Source organism: Durio zibethinus, chromosome 19, assembly GCF_047325235.1.
Source record: "Durio zibethinus cultivar Kanyao isolate XHJ-2024 chromosome 19, ASM4732523v1, whole genome shotgun sequence".
NCBI lineage: Eukaryota > Viridiplantae > Streptophyta > Magnoliopsida > Malvales > Malvaceae > Durio > Durio zibethinus.
Window position 1 is genome coordinate 8,691,633 of NC_143180.1, and position 16,268 is coordinate 8,707,900.

Consider the following 16,268-nt stretch of genomic DNA (forward strand, 5'->3'; position numbering starts at 1 on the left):
TTGATTTTTTTATCCCTACACTATTTACATTTATTGTTGTTTATATTTGTTTCTAGGCTTATTAATTATTATTATTTGCATCATCTTTTTCATTAAGGAGCTTATTATTTTATATCTTGATTCAATTGTTTTGAAATCATTATTTGAAAAATAGTTGGAGAAATCCAATTAACACTTTTCTTAGATCATCATCTCACCTAAAAAGCTAATAGATAGGAATACAAAAGTCATTGACATGAATATAAACTTTTCATTTAAATAAAATAAATGTCCAATTACTACCTTAAAATTCTCAACATTAAATTCTTCATTGACATAAGAACTTTACGTTATTTCAGCCAACGACCAATAAAATCCCTTTGAATTATGCTTGGAATTGTTGAGCAACTAATAATTTTTCAAAACAACTATCAAAATCCATTTGTTAGTAAGATTAGTTAAACTGCACAAATTGTTTAAAAACCAAATAACAATAAGAAAAAAATTAATAGTAAAAAGTGTAGCTCTGGCTCTTAAGAGAGTAGTCCACGCTTGTCTAGATCTATATGTATTGGTAAACCTCTATTTGCCTCCTAGTCCTCTACCTTGTTGTCATCCTTTCTTCATTAAAACTAACATTTTCGACTGTCCAATAAGTGATTCATCAATGGGTGATGGATTAACTTGAGGTTTTGTAAGTGAATCATCTATCATTGGTGTTGAAGATGAACTAATAGATAAACCATCTCTCATTGTTGTTGAAGATGATTTGATAAGCGTATCACCTATCATCGATTCTACTGAATATCCTCCTCAAATGTTAGTGCTCTTTCCATGACATCCCATTTTAACTGTCATATAAAATAAAATCATTCCATAGGTATTATTATGAGGAATAGATCTTTAGCAACATTTTTTTTTCATATTTAACGATATTTATAAATGTAGTTAAAAGATTCGTATCATTTGCCAAAAATGCTATTAAGAGTATCGACTATACTTGCATTGGAGAATATAACAATGTTTTAATGAAATTTTGGGGTAAAAACACTACTAAATTTAATGATGTTTAATAGCATTTTTTTTTTAAAAAAAACACCTTGAAAACATCACTATATTCTTCAAGTATAGCCAAAATTTCTAACAATGCTTTTGGCAAAACATAAAAAAAAAAAAAATTTACTCTTAGCCACAAATATTTTAACTACATTTATAAACACTATTAAACATGAAAAAAAAAGAAAAGAAAAAAACATACCTCTAAAGATCGATTTCCTGTAGTGATAGTTATGAAATGTTTTTGTTTTATATGACAATTTTAATGGAATAAGCTCTAACATTTGATTCAATTTCCAATAGAATCAATGATAGGTGATATATCTATTGGATCATCTTCAACACCAATGAAAGATGATCCCTTATTTGTTACTATCATCTTTCAAACCCCCATTAAGCCTTTTCAACCTATACTCTTCTATGATCTTTGGACAAACACATTAACTTTTGAAACTAAATTCCTACATTTTTTCCTTACTGCTTGCAGATCAAGCCAGCCTAAAAAGCCTCATTTTTTATATTTTTGGATTTCAAAGTATCAGAAAGCCTGCAATAATACTTTGTCACATGAGTCTGAATTTCATATTTTCGTATGTGATGTTTTTCACATGTTTCTCATAAGCCCATGGTTTGATAAATAAATGCAAGCTGAGAAGATAAACAAAGGAAGCAATTACACTAATACCTAATATACTATTTCTAGTACATTTACAGCTTAGCTAATGTGAATTTCAACAGAATACCGTATGATGGAATTGTCTAGGCACATTAAATAAACGTTTGCCTAATGCAGAAATGACAATTGCAGGTTTGCTGGAAAGGTCTAGACAATGTCCACTCTCCAAACATAAAAGAAAAACTCAAAAGAAAAAACCAAGTTTAACCCCTTACAAGCTTCTAGTTTCTGTTGCAATTCAACAACTTCAGCCTCTGCAGCACCAACCTTTCCTAGGATATCACTTCAGCTTCATTAACTGTCTTAACACATAATTCCAAATTTAGCTTATCAAGACAAGATTTAAAACTTTGAACATGAGCCCATGCCTTGTCATGTATTCTGAATCTGTCGCTTCCAAAACATCTCTGCAATCACAAAACCAAAAAAAAAAAAATTCTTAATAATCTAGAACTACACATCAAGAATTTAACCATATCAAGGATTGCAAGATCAGAACCTCAACTGATGTGGAACAATAACCCAGAATGACAATACTCAATAAATTGTCTGAAATCTCAATTGTATAAACTGAAAATTCTCACTAATAAATCAAAACCTACTTCCTAAGCTTACATCTGGAATAGACATTCCTCCAAAACTTGGAAGAATGTTCTTAAGTCAGCATATAGTAACCAGTATAACATAAGATACCAACATTCTCTTGCACCTTAGGCGACAATACTTTCCAGAAAACGTAAAGTTACAGTGCAGAAGAGACAGATATTCGTCCTCACTCCAAACAGCAGTAAAGGAGAGAAATTTTGTGAGAGAGATTTCCAATACATTGCTTAGGTATCCAACATATTCTATGGGAAATAAAGTCAACTTCAATGTATCAAATTAGATGTGAATTCACTGCAGAAGAAAATAAAAGAAAGCATCTTGGATAGATAACCTAACCTTGAATCAGTAAATTTCATGTCTATAGATCTCCAATATCAACTTCAACCCTTAATCACTGCCCTTCAAATCCTGGACCTGTAATTAAAAAAACATGTAGACTAATAGATTTTCCTTTTTTCTGGAAAAAAAGGCATAAAGATTGACAATAGCAGATTTTACTGGTAAAAGTAGGCATCTTTCCCTTTAATTTGAACAAGCATTAATTTCCTATCACAGGTTTCTTAAAGACATATTTAATAAAAATAACAGAGTAATATTAACCAATCATACCATGGCTTGCACCTTATGCATCTCAGCAACATGGTCAGTAGATCTGACAGATAAATTTTCACTCTTTCCCTTGATCATAAATTATTATTTACAAATTCTTTGCAAGTCCATACAGAAAAAAAAAGATCTCTACGCCCTTACAGCAAAACCAGAAATAACCAGTCAACTTATAAAGTACTAACCTTCCTATCCAGAATACTGGAAAGAGATTGCACATCAGCCTGGATAGAATGAATATCCATTGCAACCTCTTTGTACTTATTTGACTCTGCATCAAACTCATTTCTTAGGGTAATGAAGAAAGCAAGCTTTTAAATTCTGCAAGTATTTCCTTTCTTCCTGAAATCTAAATGTATTTTAAGCAGATTTTCACTAAAAGAATAACTATAAGATGAAAACATCAGATGATTCAAAAGAAGAGCAAATACCATACATCTTCCTATCTGGTTCTCTAGACGCCTCTTCCAGCTTAGCTTCAATTTTCTTTCTTTCATCAATTTGACACTCTATCTCTGCCCCCAGATGAGAAGTTCTAGAATCAGCAACATCCAATGATCTCTGAACTACATCAGCTGTCATTTTTTATACTCAACTCCTTTATTACATTTGGGCATAATTTACTGTAAAAATGTGTATAATTCAACAATTAGTGCCAAGTCCATCAGTTTCAGCTTACAATAGAAAACTAGGCAGAGAACTTTACACTTTCTGGTTTTGTACAATTGTTTATAATTTAAGACAGAGAACTGTTCATAATTCAACAATCTACCATAAATGCTTGAACTGAAAGACCAAACTTGCAAACCTTAGCCAACTCCACCAGTTTTAGCATACAACAGAAAACTAGACAAAGATATGAATGACAGAAGGGGAACAAAGACAAAGACAAACAAAGGTTTTCTAAATACTTTCACGCTTGGATAACACAACTTCTCATGAGATTGAAAATAATATTAACCTTAAAAATTAATATTAAAAATTACAAAAAATTGAAAATAAGCACAAAATACATGAACTAACCTTAAAGCAATGTTTTAGATGGAAGGAAAATGGAGATGAATGCCAAACGGGAACCACAGGGGCTTACAAACGGCAATGGAAAATGAACCACAAAGCTCTCAAGGGTTCAATTTAGGGTAGGATTCAAAACAAATTAGGAAAGGAAAAGGAATCAGATCGAAAACAAAGACAACCAATTGGAAATGGAATGAAAAGAAAAGGAAATCATGCGCAGAGAAGAAAAGGAAATTTGGGTTTCAATTTAGGGAAAAATTAGAGGCATTTATTTTAAAAACACCAATAATTTCTGGAAGAAAAGGAAATTTGGGTTTCAATTTAGGGAAAAATTAGAAGCTTTTATTTTAAAAACACCAATAATTTCCAACTAACTGCAGCATTTTTAGTTCAAACACCATTAAATCTTTCCTAAACACTGCGCTTTTTTCAGTCTGGGATCCAATATATCAGCATTTACTAATTAAAATGCCACTAAATCTTTCCAATGTAATGGCATTTATCATAAAAGAAAGTCACTAAAAAAATTTAAAGAACGGTGCATTTCGTTGTTCATATAATCATATTTATATTTAATAAATTTTGTTATTTTATGTTGCGGTGTTTTGGTGAATAAATGCCACTAATTCCTATCTTTAGTGGTGTTTGTCAATCCAAACGTCGCTATTCGAAAATTTTCTGGCATTTTGATCTAAAATGCCGTGACCTTTATAAAATACGGAAGTTAGTGGCATTTGTAAGTAAAACGCCATTAAAAAAATGCCACTAATTTTTCATTTTCTTGTAATGTATTCCAAAGCACAAAAAAAAAAAAAACACATATAATATTACATTAGTATTAGAACATTAGATAAATTGAGTAAAAAAATAAGCATATAAAATATTATAATTAAAATAGGCCAAATCAAGTAAGAACTATATTTAACGTTACATATATTGACCAAATCGAATAAGCTTTATATATAGCATTAAAAGTCACACGAAATACATCAATCACTGCTAGAATATGCAAACTCATGTGTTTCATCATCATCATCATAATCATCATCATCATCATCATTTTTTTTTCTTTTTCTTCATCTTCTTTTTCTTGAATTGATTGTAATAAATCTATCTCTTCATAATCACCAACAACAAAAATAGTAGGATTATTAAGTTTTTCTAAGATAGTAACATTTTGTGAAATAGAAACTTCAATTTCTTGGTACACATCTTCATTTTAATCAATTGTTTTTCTTCATCTCAATCATATTAGTGAGTTGATATGTACTCCTGGCCTTTGTTTTGAACACTGCCCACCAATTATTTCAATCTCTTCTTCTAGATGGATAACTTACATAGGAAACTTGATGTACTTGCTCAACTAAGACAAATGGTTCATTGCTAGCAAGTATTGAAAATTTCAACAAGACCATTATAAGGATCTACACCTACAACCTACTCATTGTCAAACCAATGACATTTAAAAAGTACAACCTTATTTCCTACTCCGAAGTACTCTAACTCAATGATATCTTTTAAAATACCATAAAAGTCAAGCTTATAATAATTGTAACAACTTCTATTCATACATACTCTATAATTCATCGTCTTTCGAGCTTGGCCATAGTTAGCTATATGAAACTTAAAGCCATTCACAAAGTAACTTTTGAAACACTTAACCAATCATCCTAGGCCATAAGCTATCTTAACTAGACGACAATCAATTTCACCATTTTGCTCTTCAACCTATCCAACTGTAAAACATTAAATTTGATTATTCTTCAAATTTATATGAAAATATAATTTCTATTCATATATAGAATTATGCTCTAAACTTACAAATTGTCTTAACCATTATGGAAATCTTGCATCACGTGCTTTCTCCAATTTTGCATCACTTATATTCACACTAACACCTTCATAACCAAGTCCAACGTCCAGCACAAAAATAATTTACTTTTGGTATAAATGACTGCAAAATACCTCAGATACTAACCTTTTTAGTGTAGTTCGAGGTGTTGCAAGAAATTTTCTCTAAGTCACTTCTATAGAGTTGTTCTACTTTTAAAGTCAATGGAATGGAAAATAATAAAAGTATCATGAAAATGAATAAAAAAAACATATTCATTAAAAAGAAAAGAATGAGAAGCATGCATGTTTTCCTAAATATATGAATTTGAGAAAAGAAATCAAATAGAAAGAGTCATTGTTTCACGTGTATAAATAAATATACAAACAAGGATGTCAGGAGCAAGCTTTCCCTCATGAAGTTTATATGTCTAAAAATGGCATCAATATATTAATTAGTTCAAGTAGTTTTAATATCTTAAATTTAGTTAAACTTAGAAACTATACCATATTTTCAAATACTGCATTTTTGGGTACACTTAGTAACCTCTGTTTTCTAAATTTTAAAACTTTGCTAATTCTCAGGTTCATATACAAAGAGCTTATTTGATTTGAGGGGTGTTAGCTGGATTGGGTTTAAAATCAGTTGATTGTTAACTAAGATGAGCACTGTGAAATAGAAGCATGCATAAAAATGCTCATGTTTAGGTCCCCACGTCCCATTTTAGAATTCTGATAAAAGAGTAAAAAGCAAAGGAACCTTTTTTCCTAAAATTTTAATGGGTGACCTTGTAGTTCAAAACACAAGAAATTGGAATAAGGAAGTACGTTAGTAGAAAAGTGAAAATCTCAATATAGAATTAAATTGTTTCAATTAGCACACATGCCACCCATATCATATTTGCAAGTGCATAGCTTTCATTGAACAGAAAAGATCCTTAAATATAGGGAAAACTAGAAACAAAAACAGTAGCACTTAACCACAGGTATAACACATGTAGCATGGAGAAAGATCATACTCTTACATAGTTCAAATAGGAACAAAGAAAAGACAAGATGGCAGAAAACTTCTCAACATATTTTGGTCTGAACTTAGGTTTCACCGCTAAGAATTGAAACGCAAGGTTAGCCAACTGTTGGGCTCAATTCAATGAATAATACTGGCATCTAGTTGATAACAAAAATCACATGAAAGAGCAAGAAAATTTTTTCGAATTGAAACAACATCAGATACACACGGGAAGAGAAGAGAAAGAATATACCCGCTGTAGGAGCCAACAACGGGAAGAGAATTAAGGATGACGGTCAACGGAACCCGCTGAAACTCTGATTGTCTTCTTGCAACAGGAATAGACGCGGCATAACGTCAACCAGGGGAGAGTGGCAGCGGTCAAGGAGAGAGCAAGCGGTTTAGGTTTAGAGATTTTGGGAGGAAAATAAGAAAGGGATTTAGGGATTTCATTTTGATACTATTTACCAACGGACTGCCCATGGAAATTCTGTCAGTCAGTAAACAAATTTTATTTTTTCCGAAATTTAATTAAATTTTTTTACAGCTTTAATTTATTTCAATTTTATTTTGTTATAAAAAAATTTTAATTCCGTCGGTAACATATTTATTGTGGATTATTTCATCAGTGATTCCTGCACCAATTATTTCCGATATCGTCAAATATTTACTTATGGAATATGAAAGAAATTATTTTTATCAGCAAATTTGTCGATATTTTTTTATATTTTATCAGTAATTATCAGATTTTTTTTTTATAATTATATTCTATAAGTAATTCGTTGATAAACTATCAATAATAAGCTACAAAAAAATTTTATTTATAAAATTCCATTGGCATTGAGCAAATTTCTAATATAGTCGGACAGGGAGTTTTCAACGGAGAAAAAGAGTATCAAGATTGTAGTAAGTTGAAGGGTGATGTGGAAAAGGCACTACACCTTAAGAATTAAAATTTTATTATCTCACTTTTGTAAGGTTAAAAAAGTTTTAAAATTTCACGCCATCGAAATAAAAAAAAAAAAAAAATCACACCATCAATTGTTGACATATGTTTTACTGCAGTTCCTCTATTATATTTTTTTTATTTATTCATTGATATTTTTGTATATTTTTAATGTATCTTTATTCATATATACGTGACTAATAACACTAAATGCACTGAAGAGTTTTGTGCAAAAATAATGCAGACAAATTAATGAAAACTTAATATAAGAAGCTAAATCCTGAAATATACGTGCAGCCGAATCTCTTTTTTTTTTTATTCCCATAAAAGAAAATACATTTATATTAGTTGTCCTGTTTCATTGTGAAGGTTAATATTTAAATTTGAGTAATCAAGTATTTTATTTGAAACCTATTATTTCTTTCTTGTAATTAGCATTTCATCCATAAAATTTTTACTATAATTTTGTAATTAATCAATCACAACAAAAAAATTATATAAGAATTTACCACTTAAAAATATAAACTTCACATAATTTTTTATAGACCTTACATAATACTAAATTATAATTGATTATTGACTAAAAATAATTGTAACTAATTAATTGTATTATCATAATTGTAAGTGATATACTTTCTTGATTTAAGAGAAAATATTTTAGTTATTACTAAGTGAAAATATTTCTAAAAAAAAAGTTGTGTGGTTCTTTTTCTATATTTGAAAATTAAGGTAACTAGCTTTCTTATATATATTTTGTTCATTACATTACTCGAATTCAAAAGTGAATATCAAATGCGGATATGTGTAAAACATAAATATGCTCATTTTTTTTCAATTTTTTTAAAATATTTTGATTGTTTGACTTCCATACCCATATTTATTGTATATGTGTTGAGCTATTTCAAAGAAAATGAAGAACCCAAACATTTGATATAATTCATTTGAGGATTTATCAAAAAAAATATCATAAAAATACAAAAGATAAATATAGTGAGTTAAAAAGAAAAATAATAGAACTTCGGCCGTTGGATGAAGATTTAAAATTTTGTCAAGAAAACTACAAAGTTTAAATCTTATTTTTTAAGTTTGTATGACTAATATTTTTGACTAGTCTATTACTTTGAAAGGTGAATAATGATTGTGGGTATAATATTTAGACAAATAATAATATAATTAATTTCTCGTAAATTATAATATATAAAATTAAGTTAAAGATAAAAAGTAAAATTAATAAATAATTATTTTAATTTAATTTAATATAATATAAATAAATATGAAATTATTACAATATATAATATATCTTAAAGGGTTTTCAAAACTCTGGAGGGGCAGCCCCTTGAGGCTATAATGGCAATCCGCCACTTAGTAAATAGAATTCAAACCTTATAGAGTGATCTAATTAATTGAAGGTTTATTCCTTCGAGTCACGATGTCTCAAACACCTTTTTTAGTTTTTCTTTTCTGTCAGGTTTAACAACTTATTGCATGTTTTTTCTGGTCATTGTTCCTCCATCTAACCGATTAATTAAATTTTTTTTTAAAGTAATAATATTTACATATACGTGGAAAACAATAACTTACAAATACATACATCACTTATACAAAATTAGCAATAGCTTTTCTGATATGTATTGATAATTTTACATTTTTTTATTAAAAAATTATAGTTGAATTTAGTTTCAGGAAGTTGTAAGAGAAAAAAATAATCGTGCTCCAACAATTGAATGCCACAACTTTTTAAGGGGTAAAATACACCAAGGTTGGATATAAAAATACATTTATCCCTTTTAGTTTGGAACAATCCCTCTTGCCTCCCTAAAATTTGGTGAAAAATACATTAAACCCCTAAGATGTTATTTATTAAAATTATTGATAGTGTTTTGGGTACAAGTGATTTGGATGGTGATTTGGAAAATGAGTTGGGACTAGTTTGAACCTGTAGTAGAAAAGTACAATTATAGAGTGTCAGAGTTTGTTCTTTAAAATGTGTTCCAATACTTAAGTCAGTCAAATGTTTAGGGTTTTTTAGAGGAAGAAGAAGAGAAGTTGTAAAGAGTATAAAGTAAGCTTAGGGGAGAAGGGTTCAAAATATCATACTTAAGCCTCTTTTTTATCTTATATATGAGACAATAGACGATGATGTGACCAAAGTTGTTGATAATTGATGGAAATTCCAAGTGGAGCTTAAGAAAAGGCCATGTGAATGAGTTTATGCCCATTTAATGATCTCAAGTCAGCATGGGTTGCATTTAATGATCTCAAGTAAATTGGAAGCTAATTGGTCTGTTATGAGATGATGCATGAATGGGATGTTAGTGGTAGTAGTTGGATGAGCCTTTCCCTTGGGTGAAGGGTTGGGGTAAGCCCATGTTTTGCGAGGAGTCTAAATGTCGATATTTTTTTAGTGGTGGCATAAAAGTCGAGATTGTATTGACTTGGCAAGCATAGAAATTGACATTATTGATTAAGTGAGTAGGTATAACAATTACCTCTAAGTCTAAGGGGGGGTTATAAAATGAACTTTTTTAGACCTTTTTTTGGCCATGTCGTCTAAATATTGGTAAGTAGTTTGAGTCGAAGGCCTAGTCTTAGTGAGCCTTCTCGATGATGTGTCCTTTTTAGTTGAGGGATTTTCTTGGCAAACCTTATCGATGACATGCCTTTGTCGATCAAGGGACTTTGTTTTGGTGAGCCATGCTAATAACATGTTATGTCAAGAGGGCAATAAGTGAGGACTTAAAAATTTTTTTCTATCTTATATGTTGTGTAGCGCACGTGGTATGATTGAATAAAATGCATCTTCAGGTGCATTTTGAGACACATGCTCTTATTTCTAAATTATGTTGCTTTGTAAGACAAGTAGTGCAATAGTATTTAAGAGTTATTAACAACATTTACTGCCTTCAAATGTTAAATTGTATCGGTTTAGTTAAAAAAGGAATAATAGTGTTTTTTTTTTAAAGAATATAATTAAAACATCATTCTTGTTTGGGGAATTAATACAAACCATTTCACAATTGATCTAAATGGGGCTTTAATTCAAACTTTTTAAATTGAAATGTTTGACTAGGTATAAATAGGAAAAAAGAGGGATTAAGACTTATTTTATTAATTTTTTAATCAAGACGAGCACCTTGGTGTTTGGCTATTAGTGTATTGTTTGTTTATCATTACTTTTTCAAAGTTTTTATGGGTAAATGAATTTTTAAGTTTTTTTGTGGTTTTGTTTGATTATGGGTTAAAAATGGCACCAAAAAAGAAGATTGTAATCAAAGAGTCCAATGATGATGAGGGCATTGTAATGCCAATCCTTTGTGGTTAGGCCGATGGTGGATTTCATGAATGGGGAGATAGGGCCTAAAAGAGGGTTAGTGTAGCACATAAGGCTTAAGGGAGTAGTGGTCGGGGTTGTGTCATCATAATTTAGGAGGAGGGTACTCCAGGCTCTAGGGGAAGTGCTTTTTAGTAGGACTAAAGGAAAAAAGAAAAAAAAAGGTAAGGAGGTTATGGTAGAAAAGCAAAAAAACCTTAAACAAGGGATGTGGCCACTAAATGTGTATCGATTAGTTGTAATGACAAGTTTGGCAAACCAGGCACTAGATCACATGGCATTCAACTTTAGGAACTTGATGTTTTCAATTTTCTTGCCTTTCGAAGGTTTTATAATTAGTTAAGTAAGGGCTAATAAAGGAATGAAGGGATTCTATCTATATAATCTTTGCCATTGGTTCATTTGTTGCTGCACCATTTTCTCTATCTAGTTTTCGCCACCTTTAATTTGGTCACATCACAACTAGAGCCAAATACTTGGGGAATAATAGTGATCTACTTATTTATTACCTACTAAAGAAATGGGTCACCTTAGTGAACATCATGTTAGCTTATATATGTTAAGAGAAATCAATGGGTGACTTTATTATCTTCAAGTTCAAGGGTGAGCTAGTGTGGTTGAGTTACCTTCTAATAATCACCCCAATTACAATAGGTTTATAGTAGCTTGTATAAAGACTCTAAGTGTGTGTTTTTTCTTAAAGATTAGGTGGTTTTATGTTAGTATATTAGCGAAGGGAATTCCAGAGTTGAGAGATGATGAGGCCAAAAAGGTAAACATTTTGAAAGATGAAAAACTAGTATATTTCTTGTTAGCTACTCGTGAAAACATCCATGATTACTAACTTGTCCCAAGCTGTTGCTATATAGAAAATGTTGGAAACTAAGGGGAGAGTCAAGAATGCCATCATCTATGCCCAAAAGAGAAGAAGACTTAGATGGTAAAAAAGGTAAGTTGTTTGTTTACATATTGTTTACTACATTGGTTGTCTTCATTAAAACATATACTGATGTGGTTTTATTGTGGTTATGCATTTACATTGACATTGTAGTTAATAGGGTTACAATGAAGTCTAAGAAGTCCTTCGTTTATAAAAAGGGTAGTATGCCAAAGACTAGTGATGTACAATAAGTGGTGGAGATGAGGCCAACTGTGGTTGCCACTATCAGTATGTAGAAGGGATTTGTGGGGACCCAAGGTGTTGGTATGGGTCAGGGTAGTAAAGGGGGTTAAGTTTAGGTGAATCACAAGAATAGAATCTGGTGTGCCAATTGCTGGGATCATGGATGAGGGTAATTGCATTATGACTTGTGTTATTTGATTATGGTGAATTGATTCTAATGTCATTGTCTATTTTTAGAAATAGATTACACTACCAAGCTTTAAAAGATCTTGTAGTAAAAAAAACAAAAAAGAGAGAGATTGTTGCAAATGAATCTTCTTCCTATAAAGAAATAAGCCATTGGTATAACTGGTGTGCCTAAGCAATGCGGTTTAGTTGTTGGCATGCATCGTGGTTATAATCATAACATCTAATGCTCTATCTCTTATAAGGATAGTAAGCGTACCACTCACCCTATTTGTTATAGTTAATGAGCATTCCTCTTTTTTTAGGGTTGCTTGCCTTGAACACCACTTTTACTGCTCTTTCAATCTTGCCACTAGCTATGGTGACTCTTTAAGTGGTGGTGAGCACCAATGTAAGCATGTTTTCAAACAAAGGGATAAAAGCTTTATTAAAAGCTACTATACTTGTGGCTGTGTATCCGGGTAAGAGGTTAGACAATATGTTTGCCCCAAACTTCAAAGATGTTAATGATAGGCAAATCATTATCCTCCATCCTAAAGCAATTTGTTTATAAGCAACAACCAATCTGCCCCATTTTGCTAAGCAAAGGGTGCAATAGTTCCCTATACTCAATGATATCCAAAATGAAATTTTGCTCACGATTAAGGTAATATGGAGTAAAGTTGATAATTTTACTTGTGGATTATCCTTAGGTGTTATTGCTAACCACGATTATTTATTGTTGTGTAATCTCTGACAAATAAGGTAGGATTATATGAACAAGTCAGGTTGCTTGTAGAGGATTTACAATCTAAGAGAGAGATCCTCCAAAAGGAACCTAATGCTAAGGCCAAGTAAAATACTCCACTACATGAAAAGGATGCCATATTGAAGGCTTAAAAATTTTAACTGATGCTATATAAAAGAATGTGGTAGAAATAGAGGCCTAACTAAGGGAAAGCTATAAGAAGAGCTACTGCCATGTAGCAGTGCCTATATGCTATCACTACTCGCTTGAAGGAGGTTGAACAAGAAATGGTCAATTTGTAGGGCAAACAAGTGGTGGCTACTACTCACACCAATCAAGTAAAAGTGGAAAGGGACCAAAGTCTAGTGTAGGATCATCAGTAAAAGAATGAGCTTGCAAATTTGAAGGCTAAGTTAGAGGCAGATTGTTTAAAGTCTTCAGGAAGGCTAGATGAGTAAAATAGTGAATAAACTAGTGAACATTATAGATTCTTAGCCATATATCAAGTGCTAATGTAGTTAGGGTCATTAGACATGAGAAGGGTGGATTTCTTGGAAATGATAATGCCATTTAAGGACTTCAACATAGAGTTCCCAAAGGGCCTGGCCTAGCTTGAAAGAGTTAGGGTTTCAAAAATAGTTGGCAGAATATTTAGGGGACTAATTTAATGATGACTGTTAAAATTTATAGTTTTTATAAGTCCATTTAGCTTTGAAATCTTGAATTTTTTTATAAATTTGGTGCGTTTTATGTGTAAAATCTTAATTTTTAGGGTTTAGGTCAATGTAGACGTGAATACCATATAAACCATGCTAGGAGGTGGCATGTATAAGCGATGTAACATTTGGTCATGCATGAAAAGATATAGCCAAACCAAGAGCCCAAGGGATTTCTATCATACGATTAACTAAAAGAAAATGTTTTATTAAATGAAAACTCTTGTTGATATTAAAAAAGTGTCAAGCTAAGCAAAACACATCAAGAAAGCTAAGGGCTATAGTTATTATACAACAAGGGCTTTTAAATTTTAATCTAAAAGAGTTTGAATTCAAGATAAATAAAATAATAATATAGGTCTTGAAAATTTAACTTAGACAAATCTCTCATCGGGATGACAAGATAATGCTGACAAGGTAAAGATACCTAAGAATGAAAGAACAAATGGACCAATGAATAAGCTCCATTTGGCCAACACAAGCTCTATGTCATACAAGAGTTCCCTATAATCAGCCAACCTCTATCAAGATCAAGATTACATCTCAATCTTTCAAGAGTTTAAGATAAAATAGGACTTTTTTAGATTTGATCCCCTTTTGGCTAAACCTAGTACTATAAATAGACTAGGTATCTCACGTAAGCACACATATTTCACCTCATTCTTCCCTCATTCTTTTTTTGTTTTCTTTTTTTCTTTTCTAGTTTTGATTTCTTTGTAATCATTTTTAGTCTAATTTGGCTAGGTGATAGACTAGCCATAATTTTTTTTTCTTAATCTCTCTTTAATACAAGTTGTTTACAAGTTTATTCAAAGTTCTCTTTCTTTCTTGACATGCATTATTGTTATTTTCAAGCACTTATTTACTTTTCAAGGCATTTAGTTATTCTCTTTTCAAGCTTTGTACAATTCGATCTTGCTTTCTTTTTTTTCTTTTTATATTCGACCAATCCCTAAAGCTATCAAATGACATTGGATAGTTTGGCTTTTGGCCTATCACTTATAGTCACCATTATTTTTCTTTTGCTTTCAACTATTTATTCTTTTGATTTGTTTAAATATAAAGTTGGTAAGAATTTCTTTTAGTACTTAGTTTTACCCTTTAAACATAATCCTCATGGGAATGATACTCTATTTCATCACTTTATTACTTGATAATGATTTGTGTACTTGTAGGCTATAAAAAGTAGCAATCAAGTTTTTAATAGTATTACCAATGATTATATCGGTGCTAGAAGTCCAGTTGTCTTCTTTTTATAGGTAAAGGGCATTAGGTTGTAACTAATAGGGAGTTGGTACATACTCTAATAGAATCTTTCCCCACTTTTTTATTTCAATGGAGGTTGCCAACTTAGATAGGGAATCTACCTGGTGTTGTTGGTGTGAGAAACCTATTCAAAAGTAAAGGTAATGAAAGATTGGCTAAGCTAGCGAATAGTGGCTTAATATTTGGCAAGTGTTAATTCTCAATCTTTATATTCAACATTCACTTAGAGGGTGACAAGTTGCAAGTTAGTATATATTATCAAGTCTTCCATATTTAGATTGGCATCCAATTTTAATCCTACTGCCAAAGCTGCATATTCAACTACATTATTAAAGAGAGAAAATCTAACAAATAATCTATACTATCATTCTTGCCCTCGAAGGCTAATAAGTAGGATTTTTGCTTCGAAACTGTCCTTTTTTGGAAAACCATTCACATACAACATCCAAGTTTTCTTTACTAAGGGCTCTAACACTAAGGGACATCTAACAAACTAAAAAGTTATAATTAGAGCTTTAAGGGGCTTATCTATCTTTCTTTCAATTTTTTTATTTCTATTTTGAAGGCTATGGTTCGTTAAAACATTTTACTAAGGTTTCAATTTCACAGGTGAAGGAACACTCAACAATGAAGTCAACTAAAGTTTAAGCTTTAATAACCTTTTTGGTTTTGTATTCAATGTGAAATTTGTTGAGTTCAACACTTCATTTCACCATTCTTCCCAAAATATCTATTTTATATAGCACCTCTATGAAAAGTTGATCAGATAATACAACTATGACATGTGCTTGAAAATACATCTCAATTGGTGGACAAAAATGACTAGAGGAAAAGTAATATTCTCTAATCTTGTGTAATTAATTTCCTTATTCTGTAACACCCTGTTGGAGTAGTATACTATTATTTGGCTTTTATTTTCCTCCTTGACAAGCATTTACAATAGTTATTTCAGTTGGTGTAGCTAAGTACATGTAAAGTCATGTACAGGTTGGCGAGCAAAGAAGGTGAGTTGAGATATTGCTTGAGCTCTTCAAAGGCTTTTTGGCATTAATCATCCTACTTGAATTTTATAGTGTTTCAAAGAATTTTAAAGAACGACAAGCACTTATTCACCAATTTGGACACAAAATGGTTGAAGGCTACGACTTGCCTTATGAGTCATAACATTTCTTTAGTGGTTCTTAAGGGGTTCAT

The 16,268-nt window shown here is 31.1% G+C and overlaps 1 protein-coding gene across 6 annotated transcripts; it reads right to left on the reverse strand.

Moving 5' to 3' along the window:
* Positions 1–1,692: 1,692 nt before the first annotated feature.
* On the reverse strand, positions 1,693–7,283 carry LOC111310387 (E3 ubiquitin-protein ligase BRE1-like 1). 6 transcript variants are annotated; one of them, XR_016330379.1, is made up of 5 exons: positions 3,947–5,912; positions 3,360–3,546; positions 3,109–3,272; positions 2,654–2,731; positions 1,693–2,118 (listed from the first exon to the last, which is right to left on the reverse strand). XR_016330379.1 is itself a non-coding variant. In XM_022909807.2 (5 exons), exons 2-4 carry the CDS (start codon positions 3,503–3,505, stop codon positions 2,705–2,707), a joined length of 264 nt encoding a protein of 87 aa, XP_022765542.1. In that variant the 5' UTR covers positions 3,506–3,546; positions 7,034–7,283; the 3' UTR covers positions 1,693–2,118; positions 2,654–2,704. The 6 variants fall into 6 exon arrangements, 3 of the variants coding, with proteins under 3 accessions (XP_022765542.1, XP_022765543.1, XP_089604669.1); XR_016330380.1 differs by having other exon boundaries at positions 3,355–3,546; XR_002692560.2 differs by having other exon boundaries at positions 3,109–3,194; positions 3,947–5,909.
* Between the last annotated feature and the right edge of the window lie 8,985 nt (positions 7,284–16,268).